This window comes from Ochotona princeps, chromosome 8 (genome assembly GCF_030435755.1).
Source record: "Ochotona princeps isolate mOchPri1 chromosome 8, mOchPri1.hap1, whole genome shotgun sequence".
Classification (NCBI taxonomy): domain Eukaryota; kingdom Metazoa; phylum Chordata; class Mammalia; order Lagomorpha; family Ochotonidae; genus Ochotona; species Ochotona princeps.
This window is the reverse complement of record NC_080839.1, coordinates 55,140,604-55,162,335: the sequence shown is the minus strand read 5'-3', so window position 1 is coordinate 55,162,335 and position 21,732 is coordinate 55,140,604. Positions and strand designations below refer to the sequence as shown.

Below are 21,732 nucleotides of genomic sequence, written 5' to 3'. Positions count from 1 at the left end.
AATTTCAAAGCTTTATGTTAGTAGATATCAATAGATTTATTATTAAGTGTAAAAAGTTTTAAACTGTCAAAGTTTTCATAACTCAACATTTCTAATACTAGGTCTCTACCCAAGTGAAATGAAAACCTGCTTCTACAGAGAAAGTATGTTTTTGTGTTCACAGTAGCATTATTCATTGACAGACTGCAGTGACAAGTATAGGGATCAATAAAATGTAGTATGCCTCTGCAGAAAATTGTTTGTCATTACAAAAACAGTGAGATCTTTAAATGTGCTGCATTATGGAAGAACTCTGAAAATATTACACCAAGTGAAAGAAGCTCTAGGCACACAATACAACAAATTGTATAATTCCACTTACAAAATGCCAGAAACAGACAAATACACAGAAATACAGTAGATTAGTAGCTACTGGAAAGAATAGGAAGTAACTACTAGTGAATATTGAAATGGTTCTAGGTGATGAAAATGTTCTCACATTAGATTGTACTAATGGATATATAACTTAGCAAAATTCTGAAATGGGTAAATTTTAAGGTATGCAGATTATATCAATAAAGTTGCTAAAACTTAACGCTGCTGAAAAGTAGGCCCAGCGGAGTTTCTATGCCCATTCCATCACAAAAGAAAGCAGCTGTAAGGCATCATGGATGGATGAGACAGACCCTCAGACTCAAACCTGCTGGCACCCTAAGGTGCCTCAGTCTCTAAAACTAGGACACTCCTGTCCCAGCTCTTGCATTTATTGAGTGTATTCCTTGGACAAGTCTAAGTGTCTCAGTTTATCAATCACTTAGTATATGCCCCAAAGAAATTTTTAGGATAACTGTCTATACAACAGTGCCTGATAGAGTAAGCAGTCAATAAACATGAAAAGGTATGACAACAGGGTGTAAAACCATCCTCTGATGTGTAAGGGTAGAAGATAGGTAGCACGATTGACTGCATTAGACTTTATAAAGTCTAGGTGACTAGACGAAAGATGGAAAGGCATAATTACTAACCAATGTATATCATCACTGATCTCTGCAGTTTGGTTAGTTATTAAGTCAGAGAAATACGGTAAAAAAAAAAAAACTAAACTAAATATAACCTGAGGCAAAGATAATACACAAAGTATACCTCCATTGAAAGTAACTTCTCCAAAGCAGTCTCTCGGTACTTTCGATGCACAGCGTTTATGGCAGTTAAATTTGCAATCTAAAATGAGAATATTTGGCTTATCAACTTATGTAAAAAGTCCGGAAATATCAAGCATGCTTACACTTTACTTAAATCAATCACAAATGGAATATTATTAGTAAATGGTGATGAAGATATTAGTCTTCCAATACTAAGTCTTAAACTAAAGGTATGGTTTCAAACTCCAGTGGACCTTCCTACCTTTAATTAGGTAACTGAGAGAGACAGAGAGAAGTCAGCCATCCACTGGCTTACTTCCTGAATGCTGGAGTGGCAGGGACTGAATCAATCCAGGCTTCCCATGCGGCTGGCTGCTGCCTGATTACCTGAGGCATCACTACTGCTTTCCCATGGTATATACTTACCAGGAAGTTGGAGTCAGGTGCTGAGGCTGGGTTGCAAACCCAGGGACCCTGATTTTTTGGGATGCAAAAACTACTAAATTAACCACTAATTTATTTCTTCTTTCTTAGCCAGATGAATGAAAATGTAACTATTCTGCATTTTAAGTATCTTAATGCATATTATCAAATGTAATAATCAGGGCCCGGCACAGCAGCCTAGTGGATAAAGTCCTCACCTTACAAATGCCAGGGTCCCATAAGGGCGTCAGATAATATTTCAGCGACCTTACTTCCCATCCAGCTCCCTGCTTCAGGCCTGGGAAGGCAGTTGAGGACAGCCCAAAGCCTTGGGATCCTACACCCATGTGGGAGACCCGGAGGAGGCTCTGGGCTCCTGGCTTCGGATTGGTGCAACTTCAGTCATTGCAGCCACTTGGGGAGTAAATCATTGAATCCATCTCTCCTCCTCTCTGTATATCTCACTTTCTAATAAAGTAAAAATTCAGAAAATTGTAATAATCAGAATTATATTTATATTGATAACTGAAATAGTCTAGCTAATCGGCAATACAATCTGCCACATTCTGAAACATTAAGTACAATACATTTTCCCTCTAGAACTCAAAAAGTTAAACTACTAACAGTGGCAGAGTTAACAGGCTTCATTAAAACACTCCATAGTATACATATCTTAGTTCTTCTACAAAATGATGTACCTTTTTGCATGTGGTTTTTTTTGGCCTCTGTTTTTTTTCGCAGAGTAACACTAGTAACTATCATTAAGATGATTTGTTGGCTAAAATTTGTGCATTTTTTATTAATGTTCTTTCCCAAAATATTACCCTGTGGTTGTTTGCCAATCCACTTTTGTGCTTGTATTTCAAAGCATTATATATTAACTCACATTCAAAAAAAGCTGATGAGATATAATTTCAACCTTTAATTATGCATGCCTATAGATACTAAATAGCTGAGAATAAACGGACAATTTGCTTTCCGTGTAGTGTTCTCATATGCTGTCATCCATTGTCAAGGAAAGCTTTTCCTTAAGCCTTCAAGTTAAATTCATGCATAATTATCGTACTCTGTGCTGAAGCAAGGATTTATTGTTGCAAACACCTTAATGCTTATCACTTGAAAATTCAGCTGCACAAGTACTTCTACCATATTAAAAGAAAAAGAAACAAAATCAAGAACTGTTACAGAAATCACCCGAGAAAAAGCATGGAAGATTAGACCAGTTCTACCCTATATTGGCTCACCACTAAAAGCCTAAGACACCTCTGTTGAAATGCAATTTCAAGAATTGAAATTGAATCATCTTTACAAAGCATAAAAGCATCACGTACGTGTAAGGAAAAGTATTCCATTATTCCACTAAAACTGTTACTTCACTGAGAACATTCTGGGAATAGTGCACTGGGTCAGTATCCAAACAAAAGCAGTCCTTATTCTAATTCCAGTGGCTTTTACTACAATCCTACCAATTTCAGTGTGACTGTTCTATGCAATAACAATATTTGCACAATTTTCCTACCTAGATGGCTTAAAAAGAGACAATATAGTTTAATAAAAAGAGGAAAATATTTCTGTTATTTCTTGTTCTGGAATCAGATGTAAACTCAACTATCAGCTTTGCTGCTTACTGTTTCATGTTGTAGTGCTAAGCTGGACTTTAGCTCACAAATCCAAATTCTAGTTTTTCTGTTTACTGTTATGTGATTTTAGGTTATATTTCACATATAGGTAGATGCCTTCAAGACTGAGTATGGAAAATTGTTTTTGTTTTTTTAATATAATGTTTAGGACACAATATACACATTACAGACAGTTGTAGTTAGTATTCATACATAATTTTACACGCACATTCTCTTTCTCTTCCACGTTAACTACAGAATGATTCTCTGGCAAATGCTTTTGATGTTTACAGAGTTTAAGCATATATTTGCTATAACAAAAACAGACACGAATTTTATGTAAGGAAAGCATCCAATCATACCTTTACACTGCATCCCTTGACGGAAAAGTCCTTTCAGTAGCCGCTTGCAGTACTGACATATCGTGGGACGGCCATATGAGTGAACAGCAAATGTGTGTGGGACTTTCACTCTGCACATCACCATTTTCTCCATCCAGATCGGACGGCCACTCCAAGAAGGAATTCTCTTACTTGGTTCTGGAACATGCGACTAAAATGTAAGTTATTTCTATAAGTATGTTAACATGAAACATGATGTCCTGGGCAGCAAAGCTTTACGACGACAGACCTTTTTGTGAAACACTAAGCCCAAAGTCCAGAAACATGATCTCAGTAGTCTTCTTTCCAAAGCTTAGTCTAACAGCCCTTCATCAAAAAGTATTGATTCTTTGTGCTATTATTTTTTTAAAGATTTATTTATTTTTATTACAAAGTCAGATGTACAGAGAGGAGGAGAGATAGAGAGGAAGATCTTCCATCCGATGATTCACTCCCCAAGTGAGCGCAACGGCTGGTGCTGTGCCGATCCAGAGCCAGGAGCCAGGAACTTCCTCCAGGTCTCCCATGTGGGTGCAGGGTCCCAAGGCTTTAGGCCGTCCTCAACTGCTTTCCCAGGCCACAAGCAGGGAGCTGGATGGGAAGTGGAGCTGCCGGGATTAGAACCGGCACCCATATGGGATCCCGGTGTGTTCAAGGCGAGAACTTTAGCCGCTAGGTCACGGCGCTGGGCCCTGATTCTTTGTGCTATTATTTATGCCAAGAAACAGACACTAAGATTTGTTCATTGTCATATATTCACTGATTAACTATTATTTGCCAGACACATAGAACATGTAAAAATCAAAAGTATTAAAATTATTTATAATATGTTCAAATCCCTTCAAAAATTTGACCAACAAATTAATCACAGGTGAAGTAAATAAAATCAGGAAATATTGTGATTGCTAAGGTTGGATTACTGAACACACTTGAAAACATTTTGAAGCAAATCTTAGCTTTTCAGATTATCTTAAAAATAATAAAAACTATATGTAAAATTTAAGTCCAGTTTTGATGCTATAAATAATTGGATAACAAAGCCAATTAAAAGAATGGATGGCCTAGTAGTTAGGGTTTAAGAAGCTTCTCCAGGGATCCGCACAATGGCTCAATGGCCATCCTTGCCCTACATGTGTCGAGATTCCATACAGACGCAGGTTCATGTCCTAGCTGCTCCACTTCCCATCCAGCTCCCTGGCTTATGGCCTGGGAAAGCAATAGAGGAGGCCCAAGCCTTGGGACCCTGCAGCCGCATGGCAGACCCAGAAGAAGCTCCTGGCTCCTGGCTTTGGATCGGCTCAGTTCCAGCTATTGCAGCCACTTGGGGAGTGAACAAATGGATGGAAGATCTTTCTCTGTGTATCTCCTTCCCAATAAAATAAATCTTATGAACAAGAAGCAAAATTAAACAAACTAAAATTTTCCATGTAACTTGACAAGTAAGTTGATTTTCTAGCTATGGATCTTTCTATATAAAAAAAGTAATCAAACTAGATTATAGGTTAGTTGAGGTGGCTCATACCATTCGTTCTATCAATATTCAGAGGTTAATACATGCTTTTATACTATAAATTAAGGGCCTAAAAATGAACAAAACAATTTATCTTCTAAAGCACAAAATTCAAATATCTAACCACTACCTAGATATAGTAACAGATTTTGTTGCATTTTCTAGGACTGTCTTTTGCAGGACTGAAATTTTGTGATCATGTAGCTGTCTTATATAAGTATTTATGTTTGTAACTCAAAATTTGAGTTACTGTGTATTGATATGGCTTAATCAATGAAAACAATTGGAATCAGAAGAAATCAAGAGACAGAAATGGAAGGGACAGTTAAAGCTAAGAGAAGAAAAAGGAGAAAGAGAAGCACAGGAATCTTAAAACCCAAACCACACTTGCATACTCTGGCTGTCCAAGGTGAGCGTGCCCAGCAAATGACGAAGGCAGCACGAACAGTTTACCCTATTTCTCCACTCTAGTGGTTAATCAACACTGTATCTTGCATTTGCTTCTATCAGTTTTGGTTTGTCTCAAGTTCAAAACACAAAAGATAAAGCAAGACTGATGCTTCAAGTGTACTGGGTACATCAGTAATCTCATAACAGATTCCCATCTGAGGCTAATGGCCAATTTGTAACTAACTGCCTGTGGTCAAGTCCTCAAGTGATTAGCATATTAGGGATGCACTGCACAGGATGTGTGTCAGGAAATACTTAGAGAACTGTGACTGGAGCATCACCTGCCGTGTTCCAAGCAATAGCTATTTGTATCATCAGGAAAAAACTGACTCAAAGTGATTAATACTACCATGGGTACTATTAGAATCAAGACTTGAACTCAAACTTAGGGCTTTTCACAACAAAAACTAATGATTCTTAACATTTCCCCATCCCCTTTGGATTTATAAACCAGTCTGATCAGTAAACAATGGTTTACCACTGACTGGGTAAAGAAGACGGCAATGGCATGGCAGAATCTGGCTAAGAAAGGAGACCACTGAGAAATCAAAAACTAGAATCAAGTGAAAGTTCTTTTCTTAACTTGTATTGTTCCCTGTTTACAAATCAAGGCTACGCTGTAAAACTATGATTTCTTCCTTAATAATGTTATTTGCTTCTTGACCTTTTGGCTAAGATCAAGTGTAATAAAGCGTAATAGTAATCTGATTCCGTCTACAGCCAGGTTCAAGTTAACTCTTGCCAAGGCATCAACACTTGTTAACCAAAAAAACCCTGCGGCAACATTGCTGATTCTATCATATACATTAATAAAAGAAATGAAAGTATCTTAAAATCTTATAAGTCTTCATTAATAAATATCTAATTAGTTTGCTATAATATTTAGCAAAGCGCTATCTCCATTTTGCATGTCCGTCCTAGCTTGATTCTGTCTTGTCCTCAGAGGTTTCTTAGTAGTATTGTATGGAACATTTATGAACAATTTCTTCTTTTCTTGTACAGTTTGGCATATAAAACAATAATTTTCTTACTACAAGTCATTATCCAAGCTCTTCCAGATGTTAATGCCAAAGGACTGTTTCTGCATTAAAAGTTCTACACATCAATGTTTGGCAGAGCACTTCAGTTGCTGCTAGGATGACTGCACCCCAAGTGGAGTATCTGGTGTGAGCCCCGACTCCTCCACTTCTGATCCAGTTTCCTTTGTGCATCCTTGACACAGCCAGATGATTGCAAGTACCTGGGCCCTGCCATGCACATGGCAGACCTGGCTGAGTTATGGGCTCCTGGCTTCTGCCTGGGCCACCCTCTGGCCCTTGTGGGCATTTGGGGAGGGAATCAGTGGATGGAAGACGCATCTCTGCCTCCCCTCCAAATAAAACAAAAATTAAAATTAAAAATAACAAAAACTGCACACCACTGTTAAGCAATGTGTAAATACAGGATCTTCGTGAAAAGACTTCACAAGCTATTAATGTGGCAAAAACTCTTGAAAAAACTGTCTAAAGCTTTGATTTTGCCATTAACAGTCTGATGGGAAGATTATAATCTACAGGTGAAAATCATTTGAATTTGCTAAATATGTGAGGAATTTAAAAAAAAATTATTTGAAAGGCAGAGTTACAGAAAGGGAGAGATCTTCTGCCCACTGACTCACTCTCCAAACAGCTGCAGTAGCTGGGGTTGGGCCAGGCCAGAGCCGGGAGGCTAGAACTCTTTCTGGGTCTACCACATGGGTGGCAAGGACCCAACTACATGGGCCATCTTTTGTGGCTGTCCCAAGCACATTAGCAAGGTGCTGTATTGGAGCTGGAACAGTCAGAAATCAACCAGCACCCATGTAGGATGCCATATCTGTAGGCAGTGGCTTAATCTACTGTGTTACACTGCTGTCCCAGGAAATTATTCTTTACTCTGTACCCTTGAAAAGCCCAATATATTTAGAGGAAAAAAATCATTCATTTCAGAAGAATGACATCTGAGTTTAAGCCCAGGATCTCTACTAATTTCCTCTGTGACTTCAGACAAGTCATTTGTAAACACCTCTTCATTCGTTCATCACTGAGCACCCACACAATTACAGACATTACGCAGCATTATAGGGCACCTCCGAGAGTTAAACAGTGTCTTCTTTAACCAGATCTCACTGGGCAGAATGACAATCACAGGCAGAATGTTAGACATATAATTAAGGATGTTTGAAAAGTGTGATGGCACTCAGTAAACAAAACAAACATCAAGGAAAGGGTAAAATCAGGAAAGCTGATTTTAAAGATAGAAAAGTCCAGTTAGGATGGACAACAAAAAAGTAGAAGAGCAAGGAATTCAGGGAATGTTGTAGAGTACAGATTCTCAGAAATACAATATATACAGATTTCTTAGTAGGGAATGATATCTAATCAATGTCGTGTATAAGTAACCTTTCTCTGTCAGGTGCAAGATGAAATGAAATATGAAAACCAGGAGTCGGAATACTGTCAGGAACTAATGCAATCCCAAGTATACACTGCCAGTTCACTATTACTGCCAAGTCCTCTCTCCATGATCACATTCTAACTTCCTTAAGTGTATAAATGTAGTATTCTTCAGCATATAGCTGGTATTCTAAGACGCTGTCACAAAGTCTGCCTACACACGGAAGAACTAGTAAAATGGCCCTCTGTTACCTTAGAATACATACCTCTTCACTGAGAAGTGGCACACACTCAGGCTGTAGGGGTCTCGGGACCGAGAGGCCAGGGCCTGGTAGAGACACATTCGACAGACGCCTCTTTCTCACTCCACTGCAGTTATTGGGAATCTTGAAGGCACATCGTTTATGATAATTTAATCCACAGCCTAAATAAATTTTAAAAGGCAAAAACTAATATTAAAAGGACTTCACCATTTAAGTGTAATACATAAAACCACTGCTTCTTTTATTTAACTTATATTCTCTGGCAGTAATACCTAATTAAAGGGCAAGGTGACAGGTTAAGTGGAAACAATTTCAGAAAGAGTAAGAAACATACAGAAACACTCAGAAAGGATATGTTTGCTAGAGCAGAGGCTCTGGAAATCTTCTGGGAGCCTGTTGGAAATGTACATTCCTGGACTCTATTCCACACCTACAGACGGCAGAATGCTCAGGACAGGATCCAGCAAGATAGGCTTTATGATGGATGGTGGGGTTTGAGAAACACTGACTTAAAGCAGAAGTCAGCAAGCTGTGGCTTGTGTACCAAGTTCCTCCCACAATGTCAGCATTATATGAAGGGCAAATTTCATTGTTCATAACTAAAGTATATTGGAATACAGCCATTCCGATTTGTTTCCACACATCTGTTGTTAACTTCACTCTCAGCACAGCATCGTCACCACAGAGATCAGCTGGTCAGTTAAGCCTAGAACACTTCTTCTCTGGCCCTTCACATTTATATTAGCCCAAAGGCCAAGAAGCGATTCTCTCTGGCCCTTCAGGAAAACAAAAAAGACGACGCTTATGGACTTTTCTCTTTAGAGAACTGCTTCTTAATCAAAATTTATATTTGGTACTACTCCCCAGCAATTCTGAATCAGAACAAGAAAGAAAGGAAGTTAATATTTATTGAGTCACTTTCTCATCAAGTATTTTGCACATTATTTCATTACTGAGCCTTGAAGAAATCGATGGGGTGCGTATATGTTACAGAGAAACTTACCCCTACAGTGAATGTGTGGGAGGTAGAAGCAAGAACAGACCCTCACACTAACTCTAAGATGTAATGACTACCAAGTCACCAACTAATGTTCTTTGTTTTTCATCAACAATAACAGAATGCAAACATAAAATCCTACAAAGTAAAAAAAGTAAAAGAATGTACAGACACATACCTTCACATTTCAGTCCCTGGCGTACCAATCCCCACAGCATTTCACCACAGTAATCACAAAACGTAGGAGCCTTGTAAGAATGAACATAGAGGGTATGCGGACGAATCTGGAAGTCTTCCACTGTGGCCAAAGCTTTCAAAAAAGAAAACAACTTAAGTAAATCCTAGCTTCGTAACTGCACTGAAACTAGGAATGTTCACCATATTCATTTATGTCAAAGTACATAGAACTGTATTCTCTCTAAAGGTTTCACCTAACCATAAAAAGAAATTACTTTAACATCTAAAATGGTGATTTTTAAACTCTAGTTTAGGGAACAGATATTTAGCCCAGTAACTGGGATGCTCACACCCAACCCTGGAGTACCTGAGTAGGATGACTAGATAAATTTCTTATTCTATGAACGCAGTACCTGAGAATTAGGAGTGATGGCTGAAGTTATGAGGCTACTGCCACCCACGTGAGGGAACTCAACTAAATTCCTTGCTGTGGCACTGGACCACTCTGGCCCATTGTGGCCATTAGGGGAGTGAACCAGAAAAAGGGGTCTTTCAATCATTTTTTGACTTTCAATAAATAAAGACATGCATGCATAAATACATAATTTTAACTCCAGTTTAGCAAGTATACTAGTTTCAAATAATGTGAGCTCCAACAGTATTTCTGCAGGTTAGGTATGAAGGCATTTCAAAAATTCATGGAAAACAGATACTGTTTTTAAAACGTGCATGAATTTCAAAAATCTGTGCCAAATAAACTTTTTATTTTTCCTTTTTTAAATTTTCTTTTCTTTTTTTAAATTGGAAAGGCAGATTTACAGGGTGAAGGAGAGACAGAATGAAAGATCTTCTGTCTGCTGGTTCACTCCCCAAGTGCCTGCAATGACTGGAGTTGAGCCAATCTGAAACGAGGAGCCAGGAGCTTCTTCCAGGTCTCCCACACAGGAACAGGGTCCCAGGGGTCTGGGTCATCCTCTACTGCTTTCCCAGGCCAGAAGCAAGGAGCTGGAAGGGAAATGGAGCAGCCAGGAAATAAACTGGCACCCATACGGAATCCTGGCATGTGCAAGGTGAGGATTTAACCTCTACGCCATTGCACCAGGCCCAATTCTATTTTCCCAATTCTATTTTTTCATGAACTTTCTGAAACACCCTAGTATTCTTAAAGCATTTTCTCATACTGACAAGATAACAAATAACAGGCCTATTTTATGCAACTGAAAACAGTTTAGGACACACCTGAGATAACAGAGTGCTTGGGTTTAAGTCCTGGTTCCTGCTTATGTGCGCACTGGGAGGCAGAAAGCAACAGCTCAAACACTTCAGTCCCTTCCATTCTGGTGGGAAAGCTGGACTGAATTCTGGCCAATCTAGCCTTAACTGTTCAATGCATTTAGAAAGTACAACAGCAAATGAGATTTCCTGTCTGTCTGTCTTTCTGTCTTTCAAATAAGTATCTTTAAATGGAGTAATTTATAATACACTAGAAAATGTAACATTAAAAATATTGCAAAAATTGGGTCTGTTGCAGTAGCCTAGCAGTTAAAATCCTTACCTTGCACAAGCCGGGATCCCATATGGGTGCCAGTTCTAATCCTGGCGGCCCTGCTTCCCATCCAGCTCCCTGCTTGTGGCCTGGGAAAGCAGCTGGACGGCCTAAAGCCTTGGGACCCTGCACCTGTGTGGGAGACCAGGAAGAAGCTCCCAGCTCCTAGCTTCAGATCGGCTCTGCTCTGGCCATTGCAGCTACTTGGGAAGCGAATAATCTGGCGGAAGATCTTCCTCTCTATCTCTCTTCCTCTCTGTATACCTAACTTTCCAATAAAAATAAATAAATCTTTAAAAAATAGGCTTTATATAAGTAAAATTGCAAAACTTAACTTTAACTTATAAGCTCTATGGAAAAACCAGAGTTCTAACACTGACAATCTCCTGTCCTTCTCCACAGTCATAATGGTGAAGTCAGAGAGAAGCTTCTCTCCTCAGTGAGCAATGCACCAGGAGACAGACTTTCCTCTCGCCTCAGTCTGCAACTCCCAAATTGATAGCCCTGTGTTTTGACAAAGCATCCAAGGACAGGTGGTTTGTGGCTGTGATGTGAAAGGTGCGTGATGAGGGGGCTGGGCGAGTGGGGAGAGCAGAACCCTGACAGGAGTGGGCACTGAGAAGGAGAGGGGACAGAACAGGCTGAAGCAACAATCTGACATGAGGACAAAGTGGCAGCAGGACTCTGGGTCCTTGGCCGGCCAGCTGATTTCGTTTCTTTCATTATTCCTATTTTTTTGGCCAACAAAAATGCTGCAGATCTATTATTTACATTACTACTGTGACACTTCTCCTTGCTTTACACCACTCCTTAATGATCCTGCCACACATTGTTGGACGAGATCAGAAACAGAGCTGGCAGGAAAGAATGGCAAGAATGAGTGAGGCAGAAAAAGGAAAGACATGAAAATATCTTCTGAGAACAAACGGGGAAAGAACATTTTGAAAGACATGCCAAAAGTCAGTACTGTAGCTTCCTCTTCCATATCTTCATTGTTTCTCCTTTTTTCGTGAATCTTTTCAGAAACTCAATTTTCTTCTTCTATGCTCTTTACAGATGTGGAGAAAAGGGAACAAAATTTCAGTATAATTGTTTTGTTTCTTCAACTCAGAGAAAAGAGTATATTCCTCTTTTAGTTCAATTGCTCTTTCTCTTTAGCTGAATCACGCTCAGGTAATTCAGTTTATTTTCCTACTTTTTCTCATCTGCGCTATAACCTTCCTGAGAGCAAAATCACAGAGTAACCACTACAACAGATGGAAGAAGCAATTACTGTACCAAGACTAAGTATGATCAGACATAGCAGTCAGCAAAGAAAAAGACTCTGGGGAAAAAAAGAAGAGAGAAAGCTACTTACTCACCTGAAAGAACAACTTCTACGAGGTCTCCTTCATGTATTTCATCTGCTGAGGTAATCAGCTGCAAAATATTTTCTGAGTTCATGTCATGGCGGAAGAGAAGGATTTTATCATACATGCCAAAGAATCCACACTCTGGAAACTGTGGGAAAATGGCTTTATATCAGTATATCCACAGCTTTCTATTTTTATAAGTAAATGACTTAAATCTTAAGAAAGAATTTTAAACACATGATGCTAGTCTAGCACAATATTTATAAAAATCAATTAACATAAAAAAGGAGAGATATATACTAAAGTATGACTGTTAATTTTTCAAGTTCAAAAATAGCAGGGTCTCTCAACGGTTGGCACAGCCTAAGTGCAGAGGGCCATCTTCCACTACTTTGCTATGTGCATTAGCAGAAAGGTAGATCGGAAGTGGAGCGCTGGGTCACAAACTGGTATGCCACAGTTGTAGGCAGCAACTTAATCAGCTATGCCACAAAGCTGGCCCCAGATATCCGGGGTTTTTATATCCAGTTCCTGTTGGAGAAAATAATCCTACTGCTACTCTATTCCTAGAGAGCCTGAACCATGAAAGTTTTTCCTGTTCTCTGGAATTGCATGGTCCAATACATGGTGACTCCCTACCTACACCCAGGTATTTAAATTTGAATTAATTAAAATTAAGTTAAAAATGTGGTTTTGCAGTTAGTCTCGCTACAATACAGACGCTTAACTGCCACCGTGACTATCAGCTGCCATATTGGAAAGGCACATACAATCCTGTTTCATCCCCTGCTAAGTTCTACTGAACAGTGCAAGCAGAAGAGCAATAATTTCCTTATTTTTAAAAAAGATTTATTTATTTTTATTGCAAAGTCAGATATATATACAGAGAGAGGAGGAGAGACAGAGAGGACTAGAACCGGCACGCATATGGGATCCCAGTGCATTCAGGGTGAGGACTTTAGTGCCAGGCAACTGCACCGGGCCCAAAGACCAATAATTTTCAAACTTCAGTCACAGGAGTATTAATTCCAATATTTCTAAAACACACACCTAGAGCCCCTAGTATTTAGATAATATTCTCTTTTTAACTCTATTCTCTTGTATTTACAAATACATGATTCACCATAGTATCTTTATTTGGGAGGTTATGTCATGGATTGAATTTGAAGGCATCGTTATCAAAGTTTTTATGATTAATCCTTTGAGATTAAAATTTTAAGTGCTTACTTCAAATAATGAGGTTCAACTTTTAAATCCATTAAAAATTTTTTTTTAATTTTTTTATTACAAACCCTTGTGTCAAGGGCTTTCAATAAATTGCAGCAAGGAAGCTGCTCTGCTACGCAGGAGACCCCGACCCAGAAGCAGGTTGTCAGCGAATGTAGCGCCAGATTCCCTACCGATGAGTGCTGGGTGGCGGATGAGAAGGCAGCCCCCTTTCCGGCCAAGCCCTATTTCCCAGGACGAAGGGCTCTCCTCATAGGACCCAGGTCCCAACATGCAGTGCATCCGCAGGTGGGGATGGTGGGAGACCCGCTATCCAAGGCCATCCCAAGCCATCCCAGGCCATACAAGGCTCTCTGGGAGCTGCCGCATCGTTCCGCCTGGGCGGGATTCAGTCATAATCCCACAGATGCTAACTTTGCCCCACTGGCTCCTCAGCCAAGCACATACAGATCCATTTTTAAAAAGTAGATTATGTTCTAAACTACTATATACCTCAGAACACAATGCTCTAGAAAATTCTTTAGCTCTCAGGTCTAAATGCTCATTTACAAACTCCACCCTGTATCAGCGGCCCACAGCGAACGGCCAGACATGAACAGTGAACTGAGCTGCACGGAGCTCCCAGAGGAAACGCTTCCCCTACTTCATATGGAAGTCCTTATTCACGAGGACACGCAAAATAAGTCTTGGGTTGGTTTTATAATGTGAACAGTTTGACCATGGAACGAATCACATTTTCTTGTTTGCTTTGCCCGGTGAAAAAGCATAACCATGTTTGCAGTCCACTTTTAGCATCAGCCATGTGTTTAATGGGAGGATACTACCAAGCTTCATCTTACATTTTGACCTTAACTGTTCCGTTGGAAAAAACTTTTGTACATCTCTAAACTGTTCCCAAGATTTTTTTTCACATTTTCAAAAACCTGAAAACAATGATTTAGATTGTTAAGAGTTTATATGTTTTTAATCCGGGAAACCAATAGGAAAGTATAGAAATATTCAAATAATTTTATAACATTCTATTTCCAATTTTTATTTATTAAGTTATATTTATAAAAATATACTATGTCTTTATATATATAGCTGATAAGAGTTCTTAACTGAAAAGTAAATATCAGGATCAGAAACTTATTTTTAAATTATTTTTTTTTAATTTACTGAATTTATAAACTTATACAACTGAAGAATAAATATACTCAAACTAGGTTGTAATTACTCTTTAATTTAAATAAAGATTTGTTCATTTTTATTGGGAAGGCAGATTTACAGAGAAGAGACAAAGAAAAAGATCTTCCACCTGCAGGTTCACTCTCCAAATGGCAGCAATGGCCAGAGATGAGCTGATCTGAAGCTGGGAGCCAAAAGCTCCCACATGGGTACAGGGTCCCAAAACTACGTGCTGTCCTCTACTGCTTTCCCAGAGCTGGATGGGGGTGGAGCAGCCAGCAGCCATATGCGATGCCGGTGCTTGCAAGGCAAGGATTTAGCCACTGAGTCTTTATCCAGTTGTAATTATTTTTTAAGATTTATTTATTTTTATTGGAAAAGTTAGATTTACAGAGAGAAGAAGAAACAGAGAGAAAGAGCTTCCGTCTTCTGGCTCATTTCCTAAGCAACTGTAATGGTCAGGCTTGAGCTGATCTAAAGGCAGGAGCCAGGAGCTTCCTCCAGGTCTCCCATATGGGTGCAGGATCCCAAGGCTTTGGGCTGTCCTCTACTGCTTTCCCAAACCACAAGCCGGGAGCTGGATGGGAAGTGGAACAGTGGGAAACAGTATCCCACATGGGATACTGGCAGATGCAAGGTGAGGATTTAGCCACTGAGCCATCGTGCTAGGCCCTGCAATTATTTTTAAAGGAGCTTATTTTAAAAGAATCAGACATTCTACTCTCATAAAAACAAAACATTTAATAAAATATTTAAATAAATGAAGCTAAAGTGACATTTCCTGCTTGTCTCTTAAGTTCAAGGTATTGGTCCCATAGTTTTGTAAAGATACAATACAATACACTTTATTTTTCAGGATCTTATAATCTAATAAGAAGACAAAAATAGAAAGTTTTAAATAACATAAAACAAATGAAAGCAATGAAATACAAAGGGAATCCTAGCATAAGGAACAAACCACTTCAACCAGGGTGATATAGAGAAAGCCAGTATAAAATCCAGCAAAACTGTAAAAAGAAGTACAGCTTACACAGGTTAAAAGTGAAAATGTGTCATTGCTGACGAAGTACATGGTAACGGAAGATGAAGTGAAGCCTTGTGATTGAAGCATCAGTGGGGGGGTGAGCTGCGAAGAAATGCACACAGGGCTTGACTGGGTGCATATCAACAGGAAAACCTGTAATCAGAAGGGCTGGTTCAAGCTTAATCTTCCACTAACTATAGCTTGATCTCTCTGCATGTTTCTGTTTAATGTTTATGCATGTATTTGCAAGGCTGAGCAACACACACACACACACACACACACACACACACACCACACACAGGGAGAGAGAAAGAGAGACTGGCTGCGATAGTCAGGTTTGGGACAGACTGAAACTAGCAGTCATGAACACCAGTATACACTCGAGCCAAGGGGAGCAGGTGGAACTATGATATGGAATGCTAACCCTACTCAGCTGCACCACAGCACTGGTCCTGCCAGAAGCTTCTTGTGGATCTCCCATATAGGTGCAGGGGCCCAAGGCTCTTAGCTACCCTCCACTGCTTTTCCAGATGACAAGCAAGGAGCTAGATGGGAAGTAGGGCATCTGGGACAAAAACTGGCACCCATGTGGCATGACAGCACTCGCAGGCAAGAGATGAGCCAACTGAGCCATCACACTGGCCACTGGCCCCAAATCTGTATTCCAAAAAGTTAACACTGACAATGCTGTGTGTACAGGAACTAACCTAGGAAGAAACTAGAGCAAGCTCTTAAAGAAAGGCTGAAGCTGTCAGTCACCAAGGAGATCTCAGGGTCTGAATTACATGGTAAGAAAATGAGGAGAGACATTCTTTCAAAGCTATCTTTTTGATGATTCACATGGATTATCAATACTGTTTGATCAAACCTGAAGTTCCAAAGAACAGAACCTGAAGAACTGAATAAAAAACACATCAAAGAAAGAGGAAAATACAATTAAATTTTTGTCTTGGAAAAAGATACAAAACTACTTTCTTAATAAACACATAATACCAATAAGAAATTGGAATTATTAAGAGGCCAGAGAGCAAGTAAGTAAATTATGGGAAATAATAACAATATATATTTCAACATTTACATTATCAGAGGCTAGACAGCAGTGGGTGAAGATAAACAACAGTCACTTCATAGACGAGCAAATGTTTCATCCTGCACTCATCTGTATAAATGACAAATTATAGAACTTTCAGGGAAAGTTAAAATAACTAACCTATAAATAAACTTTCACAGCTTACAATTATCGATTACTGATGTGTTTTGGTAAGATATTAAGGAATTATCTGATTGTGAGCGAACTGAATCCAACAATAGAAAATGCAGCCCTGGGGCCCTGCAGCGTGGCCTAGCGGCTAAAGTCCTCGCCTTGAACACACCGGGATCCCATATGGGCACAGGTTCTAACCCCGGCAGCTCCACTTCCCATCCAGCTCCCTGCTTGAGGCCTGGGAAAGCAGTCAAGGACAGCCCAAAGCCTTGGGACCCTGCACCCACGTGGGAGACCCCGAGGAAGTTCCTGGCTCTTGGCTTCGGATCGGCACAGCACCAGCCATTGCAGTCACTTGGGGAGTGAATAATCGGATGGAAATTCTTCCTCTCTGTCTCTCCTCCTCTCTGTATATCTGACTTTCCAATAAAAATAATCTTTAAAAAAGAGAAAAGAAAATGCAGCCTGAAAATAGATGAAAAAGATCAAACACTGCCTCTAAACATTACGGACAGCACTGTCAGACATCTAAAGCACAGATACACTAAACATCTAAAAAGAAGAGACAGGAAAACATGTCATAAGCAGATTCTGAGGCAGCTAAACAGTTATGCAAAACAAAGAACAAGACAACCTGATAATGAACTGCATATATCCGAATTTACTGTTCATGATTTTTTTAAATTCAGAAATTGTTGCTTTGGGCAGGAGTGCAGCTCTAAAACAATGTTTCCAAAGAGCAAACAGTCTGGCTTTCACAGACACCTACATTTCAAATGGACATTAAAAAAGGTTTATTTATTTAAGTATTGTTTGACATGTTATATACTTTAAAAAGTATCACTTTAGAAAATGAACATTTTTTTCCTAAAAAATTTCTTTCAGGGCCATGTGAGATAGTACAATGGCTAAATCCTCACCTTGCAAGCGCCGGGATACCACATGGGAACCGCTGCGTGTCCTGGTTACTCTGCTTCCCATCCATCTCTCACTTATGGACTGGGAAAGCAACAAAGGACGGCACAAAGCCCTGGGCCCTGCACCTGCATGGGAGACCTGAAGGAAGCTCCTGGCTTCAGATCAGCTCAACTCTGGCCATTGCAGCCACCTGGGAAGTGAACCAGTGGATGAAAGATCTTTCTCTCCTCTCCATAAATCTGATCTGCCTTTCCAACAAAATAAATAAGTCTTTTTAAAAAATCATTTCAAAGACAGTCCCATCTGCTCATTCACTTCCCGAATGCTCACCAATAGCTGGGGCTGGGCTAGATGGAAAAAGGAGCTAGACCTCAAACCATGTCTCCCATGGGGGTTACAGAGACCAGTCTACTTGAGCCATCACATTCTGCCTCCCATATAAGAACCTACGGGAAACCAAAACTGGAAGAAGAGTCACAGCCCAAGCCACAAATTCTAACACAGGATGTTAGGGTCCGGGGAGTGCTCTTAACTTTTGGGCTAATGCTTGCCGCCCTGAATTGTTTCAACTTTTATTTTTTTTATTACAGAAACTAAAGTTGAACAGTTTTTCACAGTTAATAAACACCAGTGTTTTCTGTTTCTGTAAATTAGCTATTCATCTTCTTTGCCTGTTTATACTTGACTGATGATGCTTAAAACTCCACAATTTATAGTGTGGAATTCAGGTTGTTTCTGGTCTTTGAATGCCATTCAGCTGGTCCATTTGCCAGTTCATGAACCTATACTATGCTATTAATATAGGTGTACACTTTTTAAAACTATTTGTCAATGCAACTCTACAGCCATGATCATTAAATTTCTACTTTAAAAAGCCAAATTTAATTATTTCAGATAATTCTTATGTGGGGGAGACCCTTAATATGCTCTCCATTCAAAAAATTTAATATTTCAAAGTATACACATTAAATATATCAAAAGTTATATGCGGCTAGTGAAACATACAGTAAAAGACAACTAAGCTAGACTCCAGTAGAATAAAGAAAAAGAATATTTTTTTCAGTTGTGTAATTTTAGGGGAGAAAATATTCAGTCAAACCAAAGAAATCAACCAACTGTCTTTAAAAATTAACTAAGCTTTTTTGGGGAGGGAGAAATCATCTGATCTCCCCACTGCTTGGTTACTCCCTAGTGGGCTGGGTCTGTACAAAGCAAGGAACAAGGAACTGGGACCTCTATCCAGGTCTCCCACGCCGCTGAAAGGGTCTTAAGTATTTGAACCATCACCTGCTGCCTCCCAGAGTGCATGTTGACAGCAAGGGGGCCAAACGTGAACCTAGGCACACCAATACAGAAACAGGCATCTCAGCCACTAAGCCAAATGCCTAATTGTGGGCCCAGCGTAATGACTCAGTAACTAAATCCTTGCTTTGCACAAGCCAGGATGCCATATTTTCACGTTCTGGCTGCTCCACTTCCATCCAGCTCCCTGTTTGTGCCCTGGGAAAGCAGTCGAGGACGGCCCAAAGCCTTGGGATCCTGCGGCCATGTGGGAGACTAGGAGGGAGCTCCTGGTTTTGGATAGGCCCAGCTCAGCTCTTGGAGACTGAGCCAGTGAACTGAAGACCTTTCTGTAACTTCTCTCTGTAAATCTGCCTTTCCAAAAAAAATAAATAAATATTTTTTAAAAAACTTCCTTATTAAAATAATATGCCTGCTCCTGAAAACCAATTCTTTTTTTAGGATTAATTTTTATTTTCAAATAAAAATAATCTATCTTTCAAGGCAAATTATCAGAGAGAAGGGAAGACAGAAAGACTGCCCATGTGCTAGTCACTCCCCAAATGGCTATAACAGCCAGAGCTGTACCAATCCAAAGCCAGATGCTTCTTCCAGGTCTCCTGAGCAGATGCAGAGTCCCAAGACTTTGAACCATCCTCCAACTGCTTTCCCAAGCCATAAGTAGAGAGCTGGGTGGGAGGAGGAGCAACGGGGACTCAAATCGGTACTCATACGGGATGCCAGCGATGCAAGCTGGAGGGTTAGCCACTTGAGCCATTGCACTGGCTCCAACCAATGATTATATTTGCTACACTCACTGGCAAAGCAGAAACGGGTTTGGTGTAACAAACAGTTGAACTATTTGTTGATTTCTATTTATTCTTCAAAAATACAAGTATTACTTGATGGTGTACATGTTTTTCCTTTTTTAAAGATTTTCTGAGCCTAACATATAGCCTAGTGGCTAAATCCTTGCCTTGCATTTGCAGGGATTTCATATGGCACTGGTTCATATCCTGGCTGCTCCACTTCCCTTCTAGTTCTCTGCTTCTGGCCTAGGAAGGCAGTTGGGACCCTGCACCTGTATGGAAAACCCAGAAGAAGCTCCTGGCTCCTGATCGGCTCAACTCTGGTCACTGCAGCCACTTGGGAAGTGAACCAGTGGACAGAGATCTTTCTCTCTGTATTTCCTTCTCTCCATAAATCTGCCTTTCCAATAAAAAAATAAAATCTTTAAAAAAATTTTTTTTATTTGAAAGTCAGAGTTACAGAGACAGGGAAAGACAGAGAAAGGTCTACAGTTCCCTGGTTCACTCCTCAAAAAGCCACAACAGCAAAGGCTGAGCCAGGCTGGAGACCGGGGTTACTTCCAGGTCTCCTACTTAGGCTGCATGGGACCACACACTTGGACCATCCTCCACTGCTGTGCAAAGGCCATTAGCAGGGAGCCAGATCAGAAGTGGAACAGCAGGATCATGAACCAGTAACCCACAGGAGATGTCACTAAATGATAATAGTACAGGCTGTCAAAACCAAACATACAGCCAAGAATTATTTGGCTCAAAATGTTGATAGTCCTGAAGTTTGAAGACTGTTGTAGGTAATAAAATTAAGAGTGCAGAGAGCCTCAGACATGGGAAGGAAGTTGACAACCTTCTGAAAACTAGACAGCATACTTCAGCCTTCTTTAAAAAAAAAAGAGGAAATGAAAGAAAACAGTGAAAAGATCTTGCCAGGGGGAAGGCAAAGGCTTTAGTTTGGCATCCTCAGTTCCCAGCCTGCATGCATTTCTGGGTTTGCTTTCTTTAGGATGGGCCAATGATTCCTCCTGATTGTGCAAAATGGTCTTTCCCAGTCTATACAGGAAAGTAAGAATTGCATCACAAAGTTACCAAATTTCGACCCTTATGCAGCCTCTGCTCATTTCAAGCAGTCTTTGCTTTTGCCTTCAACAGTCCATCAATGATTAAAAAAAAAACTTTATAATCACCTTATTGAAGCTACTTTTTATATTATTTTAAGTGAGTGTTCAGTATTAACAAAATTCTTTCAAACAATACTTATTTTGAGAGTTCTTTAAGAACAGTTCTGAGTTCCTGCCATTGAAATTCTGTAAGTAAATGTTAGATGAAGGGGTCAGCACAGTGGCGTAACAGGCACCGGCATCCCATCTGGGCACCAATTCAGATCTCAGCCACTCCACTTCCTATCCAGTTCCTTTTTTTTTTTTTTTGGCCTGGGAAAGCAGCAGACGGGTGGCCCAAAGCCTTGAGACCCTGCACTTGTGTGGGAGAGCCAGAGGAAGCTCCTGGCTCCTGGCTTTGGATCAGCTCAGATCTTGCCCTTGTGGCTATTTGGGGACCTCTCCTCTGTCTCTCCTCTCTATAAATCTGCCTTCCAAATAAAAATAAACAAATCTTAAATTTTTTTTTGACAAAGTAGGAAGTTTGCAAGGTTTTCTGCAAGTTTTACAAAAGTTTGCAACTATTGTTTACATAGTTGAGATGGATGTATGTCCATTGGGGCCTCTAATTAGGAGGGAAAGATTGAGGTATGAAAAAAAGTAGATGGGACAGATGTTCCTTTTATTTTTTTTTCTCCTGTGTCCGCAGTGGGAGATGGGGATGCTTCTTGCTGTAAAACTACATTCGCACCCAAG

The 21,732-nt window shown here is 39.9% G+C and overlaps 1 protein-coding gene across 1 annotated transcript in view; it reads right to left on the bottom strand.

The window, feature by feature from the left end:
• PRKD3 (protein kinase D3) overlaps nucleotides 1-21,732 on the bottom strand; it is a 56,220-nt gene that overhangs the window by 20,890 nt on the left and 13,598 nt on the right. The window contains exons 2-6 of the mRNA XM_004582732.4: nucleotides 12,262-12,400; nucleotides 9,356-9,487; nucleotides 8,184-8,341; nucleotides 3,526-3,715; nucleotides 1,123-1,200 (exon numbers count right to left, since the gene is read on the bottom strand). Of these exons, the coding sequence (XP_004582789.2) occupies nucleotides 1,123-1,200; nucleotides 3,526-3,715; nucleotides 8,184-8,341; nucleotides 9,356-9,487; nucleotides 12,262-12,400 (697 nt within the window). The remainder of the gene's footprint in view (nucleotides 1-1,122; nucleotides 1,201-3,525; nucleotides 3,716-8,183; nucleotides 8,342-9,355; nucleotides 9,488-12,261; nucleotides 12,401-21,732) is intronic.